Source organism: Talpa occidentalis, unplaced genomic scaffold, assembly GCF_014898055.3.
Source record: "Talpa occidentalis isolate TD23 unplaced genomic scaffold, MPIMG_talOcc4v2.1 talOcc4.11, whole genome shotgun sequence".
NCBI lineage: Eukaryota > Metazoa > Chordata > Mammalia > Eulipotyphla > Talpidae > Talpa > Talpa occidentalis.
Genome location: NW_023601104.1, coordinates 11,030,057 through 11,051,635, shown reverse-complemented (window position 1 = coordinate 11,051,635; position 21,579 = coordinate 11,030,057). Strand labels below are relative to the sequence as shown.

General features: G+C 40.3%; 1 protein-coding gene across 4 annotated transcripts in view; it reads right to left on the bottom strand.

The window, feature by feature from the left end:
- The window catches only part of NUSAP1 (nucleolar and spindle associated protein 1), a 32,926-nt gene that overhangs the window by 10,183 nt on the left and 1,164 nt on the right, over nucleotides 1-21,579 (bottom strand). For 2 of the 4 annotated variants that reach the window (XM_037502252.2, XM_037502254.2), the window contains exons 2-6: nucleotides 13,853-13,921; nucleotides 9,394-9,537; nucleotides 8,505-8,661; nucleotides 5,663-5,764; nucleotides 3,452-3,561 (exon numbers count right to left, since the gene is read on the bottom strand). In XM_037502252.2, the coding sequence (XP_037358149.1) occupies nucleotides 3,452-3,561; nucleotides 5,663-5,764; nucleotides 8,505-8,661; nucleotides 9,394-9,537; nucleotides 13,853-13,921 (582 nt within the window). Of the gene's footprint in view, nucleotides 1-3,451; nucleotides 3,562-5,662; nucleotides 5,765-8,504; nucleotides 8,665-9,393; nucleotides 9,538-13,852; nucleotides 13,922-21,579 lie in introns of all 4 variants that reach the window. The other 2 variants (XM_037502250.2, XM_037502251.2) reach the window with 1 other exon arrangement.

Below are 21,579 nucleotides of genomic sequence, written 5' to 3'. Positions count from 1 at the left end.
GTTCTCATGCTATCCCACCTGTTCTCATGCTATCCCACTACCTCATGCTATCCCACCTGCCTGGCTGGCTGGCTGGGCTGTTACTGCACTGTGTTGCATGGTGATTATGATTTAGGAATAACTTTTGATTGTGCTGAGTAATGAGTTATAAGTACTGCCGCTCACCCAAGTTTATCCTTTCTGTGGCCAGAGAGGAAGAGTAAATAGATTCTCCTGGAAAAACGTACATTTAAGAACATGGTATGCAGTTTAAGTACAAACACAAGGAATAAGATTCCATAATCAGCATGTGGAATCTATAGATAATTTTACTGCTACCCTCTCCCATTTAGAATGCCAAGAGTAGCAGTCTAAAGTTAAAACAAAGAAAACCAAAGAAAAGAAAGTGGGGAGGGAAATAAGGAAGGTCATATTCCAGAATTTGTGGGAAGAGTTCCACTGAGGTTTTTTCCAGTATATATTGTCAAGGCTCAAAGAGAAACTGAATGTTTTACTATCATTGCAAACAGAATAAATGTAACTTCATAATTGACAACAGAGAAGAGTACTGAAATTGAGACTATAAAGCCAAAAGAGATTAAAATTCTGACTATATCCTATAAAGTACAAACAGAGAATTATATCAATTTCTCATTTCAACATACAATCAGAAGAGACTCAACTGTTTGTTGTGAGACAAATTTAAAACCAAAATTTGAGGGCCTCCCTCGTGGCGCAGCGGTTCAGTGCTGGGTTGCGAAGCTGCCCACAGCCTCTGCAGTGCCATTTTGATCCCCAGCTGCTCCCAGGCCACTGGAGGAGGGTCCTACATGGCGCATGGACCTCTCCTGCTGCCCGCTGCTCCCCTCAGCAGTGTACTTCGGTCCTTCTGCCTGCTCTGCTCCCCGCTCTGGCTCTGGTGAATTCTCTCACCCTCCCTGCGCTTCTGACTATACCCAGTGCTTATATATAAAATAAATAAATAAATAAATAAATCTTAAAAAATAAATAAATAAAACCAAAATTTGAGTAAATACTCCTTTAACGTAAGTTGAATACACAGGTTTGATGTATTAAATATACTATTTAATCACACCTTTTATGCCTTCTTCCATCTTTCCCCTAAAATTCCCACTTTCTATACTGTCTCCTTAAAGTTTACTTGATGCCAGGACCATCAGCTCTATATTTCTGCATAACTTCTGATGCATAAATAATTCTATTTGTAATAAGTATCGATTTTTCTGACTTTTAAGAAAAGGTTTATTTATTTATGCATACAAGAACTGGGGTGTAGGCCAGAGGTGTGTGGGGGGGCGCAGTGAGAAGATTCACCAGAGACAGAGTGGGGAGCAGAACAGGCAGATTGAGTGAAATACACTGCTGAGGAGAGCTGTGGGCACGACAAGAGAGGTCTGCTGCACCATGTAGGTTGGCTCCCTGCCCGGGGAATCGAACTCATGTTGCACTGGCTGGGGTAGCTTGATAGCACTGTCTTTAACCCCTGTGCTACAGGGAGACCCCTTTCTGACTTTTTTAGGGTAAAATATTATAATGCCATTGGCTGCAGTAATGCTATTATTTTATTAGCAATGTATCTAAATCAACTTCTCCCTTTCTTTTAGCATTTAAAATTCCTTTCTAACAAAGCCAAGAACTCAATTATATAATACACAAAGATAAAAATGCGTGTTAAGGATTTAAAATAGGGAGAAAGAATAAAAGCAGTACAAATAAATATTAGCACATATTTTTATGATCTGGAGACAGACAAGGCCTTTCTAAGGACGACAAAAAACTCAAAAGCCTTAAAGGCTCTAAAGTTTGAATAGGTTTAACTAAAAACTTAACTAAAAATAAAACAAAAAAATCCTTCCAAAAAGTAAAAGATATCATTAATAGAACTTAAAGTATGGAAAAGTATTTGTAACATATATAATACCATTGATAAATGGCTCATAAATAAGAAAATGGATACAAGTTAAAACAAATTCACAGAAAAACAGCCAATTATAACATCTGAACAATAATGTAACATGTATGTATGTATGTTACATTATATGTTACATGCTTTATAATGCTAATTATAATTGGGATTTCATTTTTTGCCTATACTATCAAAGATTGAAAAATTAGTTAATTCCCATTGTTGGCAAAGTAAATAGGCAGATTTCTGATCTCTGTAGAGGTCCATTTGGCAACTAGATCAAACTGGTCTCCTGTGTCTTATCTTGAAAGTCAAGGAGACACTAATCGTGGCCAGAATGATTCTCTCTAGATCGCTGGTCATTTATTATCGTCAATCACTATTCAAATAAATAATACCAAAATATGTCACTGTCAAGAAAACTTCCCATCAGCTATGGTAATGTCACTGTAATTCTTTTTATTCTCCAGTCTCTAGATCATATCAAAAAACCATACTGACAAGCCAACTTCTTAAACAATAATGGGGGTGGTATGGGATTTTAGAAATAAACTCACTGAGATGGGTCTATAACTAAAATCAAGATTAAGCTACTCATGTATTCAATTTATCTTTAAGGTTATATAAAGTTGAGGCAGTTGTTTTGCTCTTAACTTTTACTTGGAAAATTAACGCATCCAAATTAAATTGTACAGAAAGCTTGAATTCCAGTAGAGAGTACCTAAGATGATGACATCAGCTTCCTAGTCTGCAGTTATCAATGCACTATTCCGCTAACCCAACTCAGGGCTGAGTTCATCATCATCTCTTGCTCCAAGGAGCTTGAAGTCAAGCAGGACATGAACTAAAGGCCCCCCAGGGAGTTCAGTTAACTCAGGAAGCCTTTAATTTATTCACCTCTAGACAGTCTTTTTCTCCTAAATTTAGGAGAGATAGGGAAAGGAGGTGGCTTTGATCATCATTAAAAGTCCATTAAAAGTCCATCCTTAAAAGTGATAGACAAGGGGCCTCCCTGGTGGCGCAAGGGTTAAAGACAGCGCTATCAAGCAATCGCCAGCCATTGCAACATAAGTTCAATTCCACAGCCATGGAGGTGACCCACATAGCGCAGCAGACCTCTCCTGTCTCACCTGCTTCTCCCCTTAGCAGTGCATTTTAGTAGCTGTCTCTTCTGCTCCCCACTCTGTCTCTGGTGAATCCTCCCCCACCCCGCCCTGCACCTCTGGCTTACACCCCAGTTGTTATATGCATAAATAAATCTTTTTTTAAAAAGGCAATAGGCAAGACATCTGAGTGTGGGAAACAGGAACATTTGCCTCTCTGGAAGTCAACCTTCATAATGAGGAAGATTTGTTTTTTTATCTGGAGGGTTTTGAAAATTCTCATGGTGGGGGAAAGCAATTGTAAGCAAATAAGCATACATTAAATCCAAAATCATTCTCCTGAAGAGTAACAGAAAGCTGGCTATATTAACCATGGTGCTTACATGATACCCACATTGAAACCAAAGTTTAATCCCATTCAAAACATAAATGTACAACATACCTTCAGTTCATTAAATGAATTGTGTTCTTCAAAATGTTTCTTTTTTCTTTCAATGTATTGATCAATGGATTCCATTTCCTTAAAACGAGCCTCATGAAGCTTCTTAAAGTCTAGAATGTTCCGCGAAATGTGAAAATGCCAAAATCCATTAATTTACACTTCCTTAATTTTTTTGTTAACCTTCTCACCTCTAAATTCCTAGTACTCAACTATAGCATCACCTTTGCTAAAATTTTAATTCAAAACACACAATTATTTTTATTTTTTTAAAAAGATTTATTTTTATTTATTTATGCACACAAGAGCTAGTATGTAGGTCAGAGGTGGGGAGGTTAGCGGTGTGTGAGAGGATTCCCCAGAGACAGAGTGGGGAGCAGATCTACTGAAATATACTGCTGATGGGAGCAGTAAGCAAGACAGGAGAGGTCTGCTGTACCATGTGGGTAGCTCCCTGGCTGGGGACTGAACTCAGCTGCAGTGGCTGCCTATAGCTTCATAGTGCTGACTTAACCCCTTGTGCCACCAGGGAGGCCCCTCAAAACACTAAATTTTTAGACATGTGGGGGCATAGCATATTCATCTTATTAACTACTAGACTTACATCATATCACCATTGCCCATTTCATTGCTACTGATACCTTGGTTCCATCCACAGGATAAGAGTAATAGATTAATCCTCCCCTTTATTAATTAAATGGCCTTAACTATTCTCAAATTCAGTACCTTATAATGATTAGAAAAGACTATACCAAGGATGGGCCAACTTTTTCTATAAAGGAATAGACAGAAAATATTTTAGGTTTCGCAGCCACATATAGGATGATCTCTGTCTCTATTTTTGTCTTTTTTTTTCTATTTTTGTCTTTTTTATATAACTTTCAAACTGTGGAAACCATTTTTAGTCTCTTCCTCCGTATTATTCCAATCAAGCATATAAATATTAATTGAATTTCTAATATATGGTGAACAGTAGTCTAAAGTACTATAAATATGCAACACTTGATCAGCAATCTATGTGTGGAGTGACATTCCAGCAATGCAAGATAGACAATTACATGAAAGGGCCTCCCTGGTTGCGCAGGGGGTTGAGCACAGAGCTGTGAGGCTGTCCGCTGCCTTTGCAGCCCGAGTTCAATCCCTGCCTGGCTATGGAGCAACCCACATGGCACAGCAGACCTCTCCTGTCTCACCCACTGCTCCCCTGAGCAGTGTACCTCGGTACATCTGCCTGTTCTGCTCCCCACTCTCTCTAGTGAATCTTCTCACCGCCCCCCCATGACTCTGGCCAGTACCCCACTTCTAACCAAAAAAAAAAAAAAAAAATGAAGTCCCTTAGACTTGTTAGAAAACAAATTACTAAAGAAATTAAATACCAGATTTACCCAAAGGACACAGAAACATCAATTTCAAAGAACACCTGCACCCCTATGTTTATAGCAGCACTATTTACAATAGCTAAGCTTTGGAAACAGCGCAAATGCCCAAAAATAGATGATTGGATCAAGAAGATGTGGTACATATATACCATGGAATACTACTCAGCATTCAAAAAAGATAAACACATGCAATTTGCAGCAACATGGATGGCGCTGGAAGGGATCATGCTCAGCGAAATAAGCCAGAAAGAAAAATACCGGATGGTCTCACTCATAGCAGGAATCTAGAAAACTTAAATAAGGGACCAGGAAAATGAGTAACTATAAGAAAGTGAAAATCAAAATCAAGAAAAAACTATGAACCAGAGACACTTTTTGGGGGGTGGGTGGCAGGAGGGGAGGGATTGGGGTCAGAATTGGGGGGTTGCAATTGTTTGGGGAATATAAAAATAAAATTTATTATTTAAAAAAAAAAAAAAAAAAGAAAGAAATTAAATACCAGGAGGACATGTGCCCGGTGCTTTACAGATTTTCATCTCAGATCTTTACTCAATACTTGCTACATGCTAGTTGCTATGCTAGGTAATGTAAAGTGGATAAATAGCTTTAACTAATGTAGATAGCAATCTGATGAAACAGGTGGTATAATTATTTCCACTTTATATTGAGGAAGTAGATTTATTGAGGATAAGTTGCCCAAGTCTCACAGCTGGATATGAGAGAGAACAGGATGCAAGCCAGTGCCAGCAATGAGCCTTCAGCTGCCACAGCACAGAGCCTCAAACATCAGCCTCAAGGCGCCAACCATTCTTTTATATATGTGTACAAAACTTACTTGGGGTAGTACTTGCAGTTCTTTTATTTTTTCCAGGTTTGGAAAACCCATTGGTGTGGAGAGACTTCTTTCCTTTTGAAGGTATCTTTGTGTCTTTTTTACCTGAATCCAAAGACACAGAACAAACGAGAGATTTCAAAAAAATTATTTCCATTTAAGAAATGTCTGTAAATTACCCCAGATTATTTTCATGTGATGGTCTCTGCCAGGATGCTGGGAAAAATGGTACATAAGGTGCACAGAGAATTAGTTCTAGCATCTCTACAATTTTAGCTCACAGTTTTCAAGTAGGCAGAAACATGCTTTCTGTATGGAAGTTATATAAATATGCCACGAAAAAACAAAACAAAACATCTTTTTCCAGAATTTTTACTATAAAAATGTTATTGTTATAAATAGAACAATGAATGCACACAATTTCACCAGCCTAACAAATACCATTAGTATTTTAGCACATTTCCTCAGGTCCTCTGCTTCTGTACTTGTTTTGATATGTTCTTAAATCCTATTGAAATCATGGTGGATGAAAGGTTTGCTATTTCCTCTCATTTATCACCAACATTTTCCACATTGAGATGTTTGTCATCTTGAGGAAATCTAATATGCAAGTGAGTTTACAAGAAATATTACTTGTAAAGTCACTTAAGTTCCCCTAGTGCATTCATAAACAGAGTAAAGAATCATTCAGTAGAGTAAGAGGACTTCAGGGGCTTCTGCTTGGACTTTGGCCCCAAACCAACAAAAAAAGTTCCATGAAAAACAGGTTATAAACACAATCATAGTAAGTCCTCACAAGATACTAATTAATCACAGATGGAAAAATAGTAACTTTATAGAGGAGCAATCTAGTGGGGACACCACCATAACCAGTCAAAGGAAGTCAACAATCCTGGCATTGAACAAATCAACACTTGTGCCTGTTGGGGTACTGAGTGAGGAGGTACAGCATCACTCTGGGGGAGTCCGGGCAATGTGCATGATACGAATCTAACTATCAGCACACATTAGACAAAGCAAGTCAAAACTGGTCTGTACTAAAAAATTATCTACATCTTGAAAGATAGGAATACTGAGAAAGTTGCAGATTAAAATTCTTGACTAAAGATGTGACAATGAAATGCAAATGATAAGCCAAGATTGTCCTTTGTTTTAAAGAACATAATTGGATCAGTTGATATACAAGGCCTATATTCCATACATACTATATTCTTAAAATACCCTAAAAAATCATTTAGAACACCAAAGAATTTTTGTTTACATGTTATATTAATATGTAACTTATCAGTTATTAAAACTAAGAAATTTAAAAAATTTTGATTCATTGCAAATAATATATCCATTATATAGTAACATAAATAATGTATGAAAAAGGCTAAAATTTCTGAAAGAAAAGTAGTAAGTTTGTTTTTTTCTTTATAAACAATTTCCTTAATGTCTGACTTAACAGAAAGCAGCTGAATTCTGGATTCTCTTATCTGTTCCTGCAAACAATATGCTACTTCGATTGAACTACATATGGAAAGCAATCTTGCACCACAACATATGTGGTTGAGAGGTAAGAGTACTTTAATAGGCTTTTCAAATAATTATGGATATTCCTCAACACTCTACCAAAAGCTGACAAGTGATAGTTTCTTCAAGGTCAGTTGCAACGTGGAACACGAAGTCTGTTACTGAACTTCTTGCACTCTTAGAGTTATAAGAGAAAATTCTTGTTTTTAAGAAACACACACTAAAGTATTTAGGGGTAAAGAGCACATATCTGCAACTTACTCTCAAACAGTTCAAGAAAAAGAAAGTCTACAACCTGTGTATGAAGGGGGAGAGAGGAAGGAAGGATAAAACAAAATGTGGTAAAATGTTAACATTTGGGAAATCTAAGTAAAAGGCACATAGGAACTTTTGGTATTCTTCTTGCAACTTTTCTGAGTCTGAAATCACAACAAAATGTTACAAAAATTCTTCTTGCCAGAAGCAACATGATCATATTTTTTTCCTTCAAACAGCCTGTGTTTCAATGCAAACCTGATTTATGGGGTCCACCCTCATTTTCTGTGCCACAGAAACCAGGTCCTTAGAGCTAAGTCTTCTTGGTGTAATGATTGGTGGGATAGCAGACACCTGAATTTTACTCCCACTTCAGACTCTGTCACATTTCTTTTTTTTTTTTTTTTAAACTTCCATTCACCTTAGCAAATTTATTTTTATTTATTCATTTATTTACTTATTTATTTATACAAGCACTGGGTACAGTCAGAAGCGCGGGAGGGTGAGAGAATTCACCAGAGCCAGAGCGGGGAGCAGAGCAGGCAGAAGGACCGAAGTACACTGCTGAGGGGAGCAGCGGGCGGCAGGAGAGGTCTGCGCGCCATGCGGGACCCTCCTCCGGTGGCCAGGGAGCAGCCGGGGATCGAACAGGCGCTGCAGAGGCTGCGGGCAGCTTCGCAACCCAGCGCTCAACCGCTGCGCCACCAGGGGAGGCCCATCTGTCACATTTCTTTACATCTTGCTCTAAATCATGATTTTAAAATATTATGAGGCATCTTCTTCTATCTTAGTCCTCTCAGGCCCCTGCTCTAGCCTCAAGATTTTCAGGGGTGAAAGTAACATTGAATCATTTATGAGGAATGTAGAAATTTTTTTGTCTTACTGACACAAACTTTTACTTGAGGTTTAGAGAAGTTTTTGGAGATTCGAGACTAAAAACAGCATACATTTGTCAAAATAAAAATGGCCAAACAGCTGGGAAGGCTGAATTTGCCACACACTTTTAACTGTGAAATGAACACATACCTGGCTACCCTTAGCAATTTTAGATTTTTTTTTAAGTTCCTCCACATACCAATTATTCCACTTTTTCCTGAGGAAACTGCATATTCATCTCCCTGGCTGTTGTCTGATGGAGAAGGAACTTTTGTTGCAGTTGTGAGATCCTGGTTTTCTTGCTTTTCTTGACTCTCGAAGTCACTGGGATCATTTATTTTTATCTCTGAATGAAGCTGCTATGAATTTTAAAAAAGAAATGATGTAAAAGATAAATAAGAAGCACTGCCTTCTGAAGACAGATACCAAACAGGCAAAGGGGCTAAATGAAGAACAGTAGGAGACTATGCTTTTTGAGTGGCAGATTGGTCTTTTGCCTCAGTAAGTGTCACAAGAACGTGAATTTGGGGATAAAAGACACTAGAAACCTGTTATCCTGAAAGGCATAAGTGAAAAAATTAGCTGTTAGGGGTGAGAAACTAACACAGAGGGACCTAGGTAGTTTAATGATTAAGGGACTATATGAAGCTAAAAAAAACAAAAATTAGGCCTGTATTTTCTAAAAGTTACATTTAAATGAAAGGCTAGGAGAACAAAGTGAGAGCCCTCTCAAAGTGAATGAGGGAAACCCTTGGCTAACCATAGACTCTACCCTATAAGATCGAGTACACAGTGATCACCAGGTCTAAGGCCAGTAAGGAAAGTGAAAAGACAATTCTATTTGATGTTGGTTTCCCACACTTAATGAACATTCGTATTTATTCAAATTTTAATTTGTGCTTAACACTGAATAAGTGCTCCCCAAGCACTAGCACCTGAGGTGTGACAACCAGGACAGACACAGGCCTGTGTGAGCTCTTTCGTGGAGCTTACAGCAGTGTTTACAACTGTTAGAAATCCCAAGGGAATTAGAGAGCCAGCTTTGGCATAGGCGGTGGCTTATTTTCAGTTGGTACACTTCATTTCACCTGGGAGGCAGGGTTCCCGGGGATGGTTCTCCGCCTTCTCCTTGTTTTGGTGACATGGCTAGCCAGTTCCCTCTCAGCTCGCTCCTGGCTGCTGATGTGTACGTCATTGTCATCAGAAGAGAATGCAGAGGTTTGGCTTTCATCCTGAAAAGAGACATGTTAATCTGCCACATCCTCTATAGAATTAGAATGTAATTGGGAAGAATGAGAATTTAAGTTGAATAAAAAACAGTACATGTAGAAATGATAATTGTAAACTCTCTAGCAATAATTATAGGCAAGGACAAGAACTATAGAGTATTTAAAAGGAAACAATCACATTTAACAACCCACGCTAAAAACAATAGGTGAGGAAAACATTCAAAATTATCCTAGCGTGAGTAAATAAGCAAATTATTAAAAGTGAATTAACTTACTGAATATACACTACGCACCAGGCAATATGGTATAACTAAAAATAATGACAGCTCAGCTTACAACTTTCCTGGGCTAAGTATTTACATGAATTGTCTCATTTATTCCTTGAAGTCTATGAGACAGTTACTAGCTATCCCCTGTTCATAAATGGGGACATTGGGGCTGAGAGACTCCACAGTAACTTGCCAAAGGCCAAAATAAAGGAGGAAGATAAGCACGGTGCTCACACTGTCATAATGAAAAGTGAAGCGCTACATCATTAAAACAGTGTGGCACAGGTCCCGGAACATCCTCAGCCCACCTGCTTACGCACGAAATCACTGGTGGATAAGGCTGCACCTCATTGGGGCGCCGGACTCTGCTGTCAACATGTGACACCAAGGAAACAAATGCACTGTTTTTTATATTTCAGGTGAGTGACCCCGACACTTGATCATTCTCTCACCAAAATGAATTGAATTAAAGATTAAAGTGCAAAAGATGAAACTATAAAAGCACTAGCCAAGACAACAGGTGAATGAATATATTATCATCAATGTGAGGAAAACCTCTTGTGCATATTATCTTACCTAGAGACTATAAAGGTCAAGCTTGATTTGTTTTGGGGTTTAAAGATTTTTATACCTAAATTCTAATTTTTGGAATGAATATGTACATATGGTTAAAAAAAAAAATCAAGCACTAAAAAGATTATAATGAAAATCAACTGGTTCTCTGCTCTCGCCTTTCTACTTCTTTTTTTTTTTTTCCCGCCTTCCTACTTCTAAGGAGCAATTTCAAATGGTTATTTATAAATCACTTGTGATTTGCTTATAGAATCTTCATTTATATTTTCAATAGCTGTTTTGAGTGCCTACCATGGGATAAAATTGAACTCATCTGCCCCACTCTTATCTCCTATCTTCTTCCTACTAGAATTATACCACTTTTGTCATTCTATTACTTATACCTATAAATTTTGTTCCATGACTATGGACTATATCCTATAAATTGCAGGTCTCAGTAACCTTATGCTTCCCTTCTCCTCTTGCCCTCCTTTTACCCCTCATCTTCTGTCATTTATGCTCTTTAAGTACTAAAGTTGAGAACCTTTAATGCCAGTTTTGTAATTTTAATTGAATCACCTGTGACTTGTCTGTGTAATTTGAGTCTAAGAATTGATAAACAGTCATTGTAATGTCCCCCCCACCCCCATTTTTAAAAGTGTATTTTCTGTATCACTCATCACCTCAAGGGTCATCTTTTTTTTTTCTTATCTTAAGGCTGAACTGAAATGTCTGGCAATTATTGACTGTCTATTCATATTTCAAAGCAAAGCAAGAAAGCTCATTAGGAGCTTGAATGTGTGGGAGGGCTTGTGTTCTGGTAGGATGAGATCTGCCAGGTCTTTAGGTGGGGAGGAAGCTATTACGCTGGGGAGCGCTTCAATATCAGAAGGCAGAGAGGCCTTTATTTGATAACCATTTAATTTCTTTATAGGGAATCCTTCCAATATTTTAGACAGTAGTAGATAGGTACTTTAAACATGGAAGTAAGGGTAGATGGCTTTGTATCCTGATTTTTCAATCATTTCACTAAGGTACTTGGATCCTACCCTCTGAGCATTGATTCAATTGGCCTGTGATTTAGTAAAACCTATATGTCAGTATTTAAAAAAATATATATATACCCTGAATGATTCTCTCATACTTCCTGGGCTGAGCACCACAATATAAAATAATCATACTGGGAGTAAAATAAGGAAACTGAGATAATAGAAGGCTTTAAACAGAGATGAAATATCACAGAAGCAGAGTAGGTCCTACTGCTGTAAGGTCCAAGATATGCCCAAGTTGGTAGAAAGCTGGCAAAGTGTGGAAATAAAAGACAATGGAGTTAAAGCACAGGGAAGTGAGGAGAGTAAATTAAAGAATTTTTGCATTCATCCAAAATAATGTTCAGACACAAAGTGATGAGCAGGACCATGAGAGAACACTGGAGAGCAACAAGTAGAGCAACAGGTGTGAGGCGAGCAAAGGTGAGCATTAATTCAAAAGAGAAAGAATATCCACATGAGAGTAGAAAGCGCTATCTGGGTTCCTCTTCTCAATCTCCTGGATAGTCACAGGGGAGAAAGTGAAAAGAGAAAAGCTATTTCCACTGTAGAAGCGGTACCCTTGGGTTATACATATTGCTGGAATATAAAGAGACATTTAAAGTAATTATTTACTCCTCCCATTGGCGCCATAATCGTACACAGCAGGAGAGGTCTATAAGTGGATGAGAAGCCTTTTAGCATGACATTCAGACAGGTTTTATTTTAACCTCACACACCTTAGCCATGGTATATTAGTTTGGGAAGCGAAGGGTGATCAGGGAGGATGTGTTCATTCCTGAGTGCACCACGATGGAACAATAATAGTCTAGTCTATATCTAAGCCTGAAGAGGCTAGCCTAGTTCCGATAAGGGAGACCCCAGCACATAGCCTGACTTACTTATAAAGCTGCTCTAGCTCATAATTAAAGCTGGCCTATAGTGGGAGAATAAGGCTTCTAGAAGGTACAATGTCACCTTCGCTCTTACTCAGCTATGATCCACATCTGTGCACTCCCAGGTGATGATTTTGGCATCTGGAAGCTTATACATCTGTCAATCCCTAGGAGCCAGAATCTTTGCCATGTTATTTGAACTGTGCAGACTCTTTCTGAAGCCTTTGATAAATAAACCGTTAGTCTGTCAGATCTTTCCATCAATCTAAGCTTATTATTTGCAGAGTCACCACTTAGGGGTTCTATATCTGAGTTTCAGCTCTCACGAAATTTTTCAAAATGGAATGGTCCCTGAGATATTGAATTTAAAGTCAGATAGATCATTTTTTAATTTAGTCTATCAATTACTACCCAAAATAAAATATTTTTTTAAAGATTTATTTATTTGTTTGTTTATTTATACAAGCACGGGGTACAGTCAGAAGTGCAGGAGGGTGAGCGAATTCACCAGAGCCAGAGCAGGGAGCAGAGCAGGCAGAAGGACCAAAGTACACTGCTGAGGGGAGCAGCGGGCGGCAGGAGAGGTCTATGCGCCATGTGGGACCCTCGCCCAGTGGCCGGCGATCGAACTGGCACTGCAGAGGCTGCCGGGCAGCTTCGCAACCCAGCGCTCAACCGCTGCGCCACTGGGGAGGCCCAAAATAAAATCTTGATTTCACGTAGCACTGCCATCAGGAATCCCTAACCATTTGGAAAAAAAAAATTCTTTTTTGTTGTCTATTATAAAGTTAAATAAAATGTAGAATCAAAAGGAATTCTAAATATGGGAAATTTTTTAATCTGTATAACCTAGAATAAAGGGAGTTACACAGACAATCAGAACAGAGAGAAGGAAGTTAGTTTTAGTTTGTGTTTATATTTACCTTCATTTCCAGATATATAATGGGTGTTTTCCAAGGTCCAGTTCCTTAGGGTTTTTCAACATTTTCTCTATTTCAAGGTAAGAATCTGGTCCCAATGAAGCATTCATTGAACTACTTAAGTGTCAGGCTATAGGGAAGGGGTCTAAAGCAACCATGACAAGCCCTCCCACCAGGAGCAGTTTACAGGCTAACTCAAATAGTTCCACAGTCCTTACTTCATTTGATTCTCAGGACATGCAGTTCAGCAGAGAAAATCATATATCCATTTTAAAGAAAAGGACAATAAGAATCAAGGAGTTTGAATTTTATAAGGTCACCCAAATACAAAATGACAGAGTTGCTAATATCCGCAGTTTTTCTGACTTCAAATCAGGTCCCCTTCCTACTCATACCATGCCATGTCATGTAATATTTGGCCACAACCAATTGACCTTTGCATATGCATAAGAACATCTTATTAATAGATTATTTGCTCTAAGGCAGTTTCACATTTAATACAAATAATTATGAAAGGATTTACCACTTCCAATAATGATCTCTTCTCTTTGCTAATAAATAACATGTCTTAAGTCATCACTAATCACATTTATTATAAGTGATGTAAATAAGGTTGTATTGCTATTTGGTAAGTGATGAAAAACATCATTTACCTGATTCTCATTTTCTTCTCTTGCTTCAGGTGTAAGGTGAGCTTTCAAGGTTTTTAACAACTTGTCGGCCTGTAGAGAAGTTAAAGACCTTATCAGTAGAAGCAAAAGCCAAATAAACAAGAGAGAAACACTGAACATCTTCTGTTACAATATTCACCAAGTGTCCTCTGAACAGGATCTGTGAATAGAACTAAGGCACGACAGAATTGGTTCCTGGCCCCACAGGTTTCATAGCAGAGAGGGGACGTCAGCTAAGGTAAGCAATGATCAACACACAATGGGTAAAGTGCCAACATGAGGCTGTGCAGGTTTTGTGAGAGAACACCAGTGGCTTGGCCAGCCAAGCCTGGGCTGCTAGCGTAGACTTCAGCAGGCACCTGGGCACACCAGTTCCAACATAAAGATGTGATATCTCTAGCTGCCGAGGTATGAAGGACAAATAGCAGAGAGTGGGACATAGGCAAAGGGGTACTGAAATAAAGGAAGGCAAAAATGACGGTAGAGTTTGAAGAACTCAACTTTAATGTGGCTGGAGTGTATTGGAGTGGATGGTGAGAGAGAATGTTGGAAAAATGAGCAGAGACCTGATCCTGTCAGGTCTTAAAAGCCTCTTAAGAGTATGAACTTTGCACTCAGAGCAAAAGGCAGTCTTTGAAGAGTTTGCAGCAGGACAGGGGGTGATCTGTTTTGCATTATTCAGAATGGTCACTCTGGGGCCTCCCGGTGGTGCAAGGGGTTAAGCACAGCACTGTGAAACTATCCGAAGCCTCTGTAGCATGAGTTCGATCCTGGGCCTGCCAAGTAGCTACCCACATGGCGCAGCAGACCTCTCCTGTCTCGCCTGCTGCTCCCTTCAGCAGTGTATTTTAGTCATTTTGCCTGTCTGTTCCCCACTCTGTCTCTGGTGAATCCTCTCACCCCCCTGCACCTCTGGCCTATACCCTAGTTCCTTGTATGCATAAATAAATAAATATCTTAAAAAAAAAAAAAAGAAGTCACTCTGGCTATACAGTATGCAGGATGCATTTGATGGGGCTAAGATGGAAGACAAGGAAACAGCTTGAAGGTGATCATAGGAAACAGATGGCTGTGGCCTGGGTTAGAGTAGTGCTCGGCAATATGAATGGAGTCAAAACCTTAATATCAGCATGAATGTGAGGGTTGAAGACTAGGGAAACTTGGTTAATCTCAAAGTTTTCTGGCTTGAGTAGCCTATGGAGTGTGTGTGTGGGGGGGCCCTTAAAAGGGGAACGGCAAAGGCAAGATGGTCTTAGAGAAGAGGGCAGTTACAGATCCTTGAGAGATGGGAATGCCTACTTTCGTTTTTGACCCCAGAAACCTTCTCTTCCAGTTGTTTTCTGAAAGAGGAATACTAATCTCATCAGCAGGGCTCTAAAAGCACATGAGTGGCGGTTTTCTCTTCTTCCTCTCCCACCCAGTCATGCCGCTGAGAACCACAGATTCCTTCTCAAGGCAGGGGGGTTGAAGGGGGGACAGCACCCTTAGCCACTGGGTGCAGCTCTTCTTGTCTCACACCATTTATTATTGTTCAGGGGTCTGGCACAGATTGGCAGAGATTGTTCTTTGGTTTAGGCTTTAGGAGACAAGAGAGGCTGTGGTTATTCAGGGGTGAAGCACATGCTCCAGTTGTTTATCAGCATATTGTGCATCAAGCTATCAGGCATCTAACCAGCTATTGTGGTAATAAAGTGGTACCTTACTGTTCACTTGCTACTGTTCATGGGAACCCCTCTGGGAGTCTTTTCTGTGGAGGGACTGATTGGAAGGGCAGAATTCAGGCATTCTTGGTAATTCTGACTCTGACATCTTTTACCCCCCAACTACTTTATTGAAATATGATCAACATAGGGCCTCCCCGGTGGCGCAGCGGTTGAACGCTGGGTTGCGAAGCTGCCCGCAGCTTCTGCAGCGCCTGTTTGATCCCCGGCTGCTCCCTGGCCACTGGAGGAGGGTCCCACATGGCGCGCAGACCTCTCCTGCTGCCCGCTGCTCCCCTCAGCAGTGTGCTTCGGTCCTTCTGCCTGCTCTGCTCCCCGCTCTGTCTCTGGTGAATCCTCACCTCCCCCGCTGCACCTCTGGCCTACACCCCAGTTCTTCTACACAAAAACAAAAATAAATGTAAATACCTGTGAATACATCATCAATGCCATAAACATACCCATCATCTCTACAGGGGGCTTCCTACTGCCCCCTGGTGGCAAGAGTACTTAAACTATTTTTCCAAGCAACATTTTAAGTACAAAACACAATATTGGTAATCACAGGTTACATGTTGTATAGATTTCTAACTCTTAAAAATACCATGAAAATTTCACTGAACAGGCCCAATCCCTGGTGGCTCAGGGGTTGAGCGCTGGGCTGCGAAGCTGCCCGCAGCCTCTGCAGCGCCGGTTCAATCCCCGCCGGCGAGGGTCCCACATGGCGCACAGACCTCTCCTGCCATGCCCGCTGCTCCCCTCAGCAGTGTATTTTGTTGTTCTGTCTGTTCTGTTCCCCGCTCTGGCTCTGGTGAATTCTCTCACCCTCTCCCGCTTCTGACTGTACCCAGTGCTCGTATAAATAAATAAATAAATCTTTAAAAAAATAAAAATAAAAACCATAAAAAAAAGAAAAAGAAAATTTCACTCAAACACACGGCAATGATGAAATGAGATACCTGTGGCAGAGCCAAATGAAGATGTCTAGTAGGTCGAGTGAGCCCGAGCAATGCCCAAGAGAGCTGACCCACAAGTACAGATGTTAGTCTCAGCACCTTCATGCATTTCTAACAAGCATGTAATGTGTTGGGCATTGTTCCAGGCACTGGAGAGAGAGTTGGGAACAAGAGACAGGTCTTTGCCCTCCGGAGACTAGGGATGGACTAGTGGGGAAATAGTCTATCACCGAATTAGCTAAAAGAAATGACCCGACATCAGGCACAATGAAGCAAAAACAAAACTGGGGGCTGGGGCTTGGGAAGGAGCGGGTGAAGAGGTGAGAGAAGAGCATTCCAGACAGGGGGAAAGCAAGTCCAGAGGCCCTGAGAGGACTTAGTGAATTGAAGGACAGTAACAAGTCAGTGTTGTTTGTTTCACCACTGAGCATGGTGAACACCTAGGGTGAGTGGAGGGCAGGGAGATCAGCGGTGACCAGAAGCTTGATCAAATAGGCCATGGAAGGAATATGGATATTTTCCTCCTAACTTTTTACGATAAAAAATGTCAAGTCTAGGGCCTCCCTGGTGGTGCAAGGGGTTAGGCACAGCACTATGAAGCAGTCTACAGCCTCTGTAGCACGAGTTCGATCCCCGGCTGGCCAGGGAGCTACCCACATGGTGCAGCAGACCTCTCCTGACTTGCCCACTGCTCCCCTCAGCAGTGTACTTTGGTCAGTCTGCCTGTCCTGTTCCCCACTTTGTCTCCGGTGAGTCCTCTCACCCCCGCACCTTTGGCCTGTACCCCAGTTCTTGTATGCATAAGTAAATAAATCCCCCCCAAAAAATGTATCTTTAGGGCCTCCTTTGTGCCCTAAATAGATAGAAATTGTGACTGGAACTGTGGAAAAATAAAATTTCTTCCCTTTAAAAAAAAAAAAAAAAGAAAAAAAGAAAAAAAAGCCAAGTCTATAGTAAAGGAGAAACAGTTTAATAAGCACTCTTATATTCTCTACTTAGATTGAATAATCATTAATACTGTCTCATATTTGCTCTATTAATATACATTTCTTGCATAACTACTTGAAAATAAGTTCCAGGCATCATGATGATACTTGACCACTAAATACAACAGCCACATCTCCAGAAATGCAAGGGGGGAATATTTTCCTACATAACCTCAAATGCATTATCATATGTAGGAAAGGTAGTTCCCCAATATCCTATATGGAGATCATACTCAAATTTCCTTGTTTCCAATTTTAGCTGTCGTTCTTTTTCTTCTAAAAAAAAAAAAAAAATCCTTCCAAACAAGGATCAAATCAAATTTTCTCATGTTATATCTAGAGGAGTTTGGATTATATTTAAGGTTTTTATTTTAGTCCTGGAGGGCCTAAGCAGAAAAGTGATATATTCTAAGTTTCAAATACCACTAACTACCAAGAAAAGACTATTGTGAGACCAAGAGCAAAGCAGGAAGACAGGTAGACACCCCGAGGCAATGGCTGAAAGCTGAGGGGCTGTGTCTAGGTTTACAGCATTGGCAAATGGTGTCAGGTCAGATTTCATCTGTATTTGGGAGGAAGAGGTGACAAGGATGGATGGGCATGGGCTATGAAAGCTGAGGGGCTGTGTCTAGGTTTACAGCATTGGCAAATGGTGTCAGGTCAGATTTCATCTGTATTTGGGAGGAAGAGGTGACAAGGATGGATGGGCATGGGCTATGAAAGCAGGAATCGAGGGTGGTCTAAAGTAGGTCTGAACCACTGAGAATGGGAAGAGATCTTAATTGTTTTGAACTGAATGTACTGTTGAAGATGCATTTAAATGCATGAGTCAGCAGCTCAGGGGGAAGGTCCCACTGCAGATATGCATTTAATGTGATGGGAGTAGATAAGATCAGCAAGGGAAAAAGCATTGTTAGAGAAAAGAAGGTGCAGGAGAATATTCTGAGACACTCACTTTGAGAGATTTGGCCAAAGAAAAACCAGCAAAGGAGACTAGAAGGAATTACTAACAAAGGGAAGAGAAAATGAAATACCAAAGAAGTCAAAGGAAGTGGTATATACAGAAGGGAGTGTTCAGTCATGCCAAATGCTGCTGTCAGGCAGGTGAGGATAGAGATGGGCCACAGTTTTGTTAAGATGCAGAACCGTATCCATGGGAAAGAATAGAGAAATCGGCATGAGATGAAGGGCATAGGTGAGAAGGTTGATTATTTTTTAAAAGATTTATTTATTTATGCATTCAACAACTGGGGTACAGGCCAGAGGCGTGAGGGATGAGAGGATTCACCAGAGACAGAGTGGGGAGCAGAACAGGTGGGTTGACTGAAATACACTGCTGAGGGGCGAGACAGCAGCGGGCGAGACAGGAGAGGTCTGCTACGCCATCTAGGTAGCTCCCTGGCTGGGGATTAAACTCGTGCTGCATTGGCTACGGAGAGCTTCATAGGTTGCATCTTAATCCCTTGCGCCACCAGGGAGGCCCAGGTTTGGTTTATTTTTTTAAAGATGGGTAATAATAACACTTGACTGCATGCATCAGGACCATAAGTCAACAGAGTAGGAGAAAGTGATTCGAGAGAAGCTAATTGCAGGAGTGAAAGCCCTAGAGGAGGGAACAGGATCCCTTGTACAAATGGTATGGTTGCCCTTAGGCACAGGTTTTACTATAACAGGCAGAGTACTCAGTGACAGGTGCAGCCTGGCTGGAGAGTTGTTGGTGGGAAGATGAGGTAATTCTCAGAAGGGAGATAATTTGAAGTGAGACGATATGAAATAATTGCCTTCAAAAATGGGAAAGTAAATGAGTACCAAGCAAGTGTAGAGGAACCAAATGCTCATTTTAAGATTTATGGTCAGAAATTTAAATTAAGTTAGGTTTGTTCGGCCAGGGTTAGCTGGTTAAGTTTAGGTATGAATTTAAGCACATAGCTAGAGTCAATCAGGTTTGGAGATTTGCCAGCTGAGAGAAGGATGTTGTAAAAAGTGGAAATAGTCTCAGTATGTGTGAATTAAGCCTGCAAAAAAAGTGTGAGGGCATAAGTGAGAAAGGACTTGTGTTCATAACATATTATTAATTGTCTCCTTCATTTTGTCATTTACTTTTAGGAGTAGTGTCTCAAAAGAATGAGCTAATCTTCTAATGATGTTTTGAATATTATCCTATTAAGGAATTTATTTAAACCTTACATGGTTACATTTTTATTTTATTTTTTTAAGATTTATTTATTTATTTATACAAGCACTGGGTACAGTCAGAAGTGCGGGAGGGTGAGAGGATTCACCAGAGCCAGAGCGGGGAGCAGAACAGGCAGAAGGACCGAAGTACACTGCTGAGGGGAGCAGCAGGTGTGGCAGGAGAGGTCTGCGCGCCATGTGGGACCCTTGCCCGGTGGCCGGGGATCGAACTGGTGCTACAGAGGCTGCGGGCAGCTTCACAGCCCAGCGCTTAACGGCTGCGCCACCAGAGGAGGCCCTTGGTTACATTTTTAAAAATAGATCAAATCTTGATCATTTCTCTCTTTTTTTTTTTTTAAGTTTTTTTTTTTTTTTTAAATACAAGAGCTGGGGTACAGGCCAGAGATACAGGGGGATGAGAGGATTCACCAGAGACAGAGTGGGAAACAGAACAGGCAGACTGACAAAATACACTGCTGAGGGGACCAGCAGGAGAGACATGAGAGGTCTGCCTAGCCATGTGGGCTTGGGCTGCTCCCTGGCCAGCCGGGGATCAAACTGGTGCTGCAGAGGCTGCGGACTGCCTCATAGTGAGGTGCTCTACCCCTTGCGCCACCAGGGAGGCCCAAATCTTGATAATTTCTTAGAGCAATTTACTTCATTTTTATTTTTTTGATATGTACTTGTAATTTCAAAAGACAATTATCACAATAAGCTATTGAGCTATATCAACTGTAAATAATTTAAGCCATATTAATTATGGAAAATTTGAAATGCATACAAAAGTAGAGAGAAAAATGTAATAAACTCCCATATATCTATCATCCAGTTTCAACAATGATTAACACTTCATCGTTCTTCCTTCATCCAGTTCTCCTCTTTTCCTGCCGTATTTTACAGCAAATAGCAGACATCGTAATATTTCACCTGTAGGTACTTAGCATGTATTAGTGAGAGACAGGGAGTTAAGGGGAAAAAGCATCATCACAGTACCATTATTATACCCAACAAAATCAATACCCACTATACCTACTCCACGTTTAATTTTCTCTATCATCTCAAAAATGTCTTTTTATGGTTGGTTATAATAGAGATTCAACAAACAGTACTTCTCAACAAATATTATCCACTATAAGCCCATTATCGTGTGCTAGAAGATAATGAGGTTTGCACTGACAAGAAATGCAATACTACTCCACCTCTATGAATGAAGGTGATTAATTGGTTATCCCAGCTCAGGTGCCTCAACAGATAATGATAAGTGGGACTTTCAGAAAAAGATATATTTGTAACTTGCAATAGCTCTTCAGAGATTCAGGTGGTTGTGGGGCTTTAATGTTAGCCAGAGCCCTAACTCTGGGGGAAGCCTCTGCAGTAATAAACCTCTTGCCAAACAAACTATGGAGACCTTCTGGTGCATTAATCTAGTACTTCCAGGGAATGTTTGTAAATAATAGTTTTGAATATTTAGTATCTCCTAAATGTACTGTCTTTAGTGCTTTAAGCACTTACAAAGTGGACGGAATTTTAAAAAAGGCTTTGCTTGTGAAGTATTAAGGCAGTAGTAAATATTACATTTCAGAAATATCTCTAAAGACAATCCTTTTCTTTTTTTAATCTAAAAACACTCCTTTATCATTCAGTTGATTCCCCAACAGGTACCTTGACATCAATTATTTTGTTTAAACCATTTAAAACCATTTGTGGGGGCCTCCCTGGTGGCCCAAGGGGTTAAGCACTGCACTATAAAGAAATCCTCGGCCTCTGCAGCACCAGTTCCATCCCCAGCTGGCCAGGGAGCAACCCACATGGTGAGGCAGACCTCTCCTGTCTCACCCACTGCTCCCCTCAGCGGGGTACTTCAGTAGATCCGCCTGTTCTGTTCCCTGCTC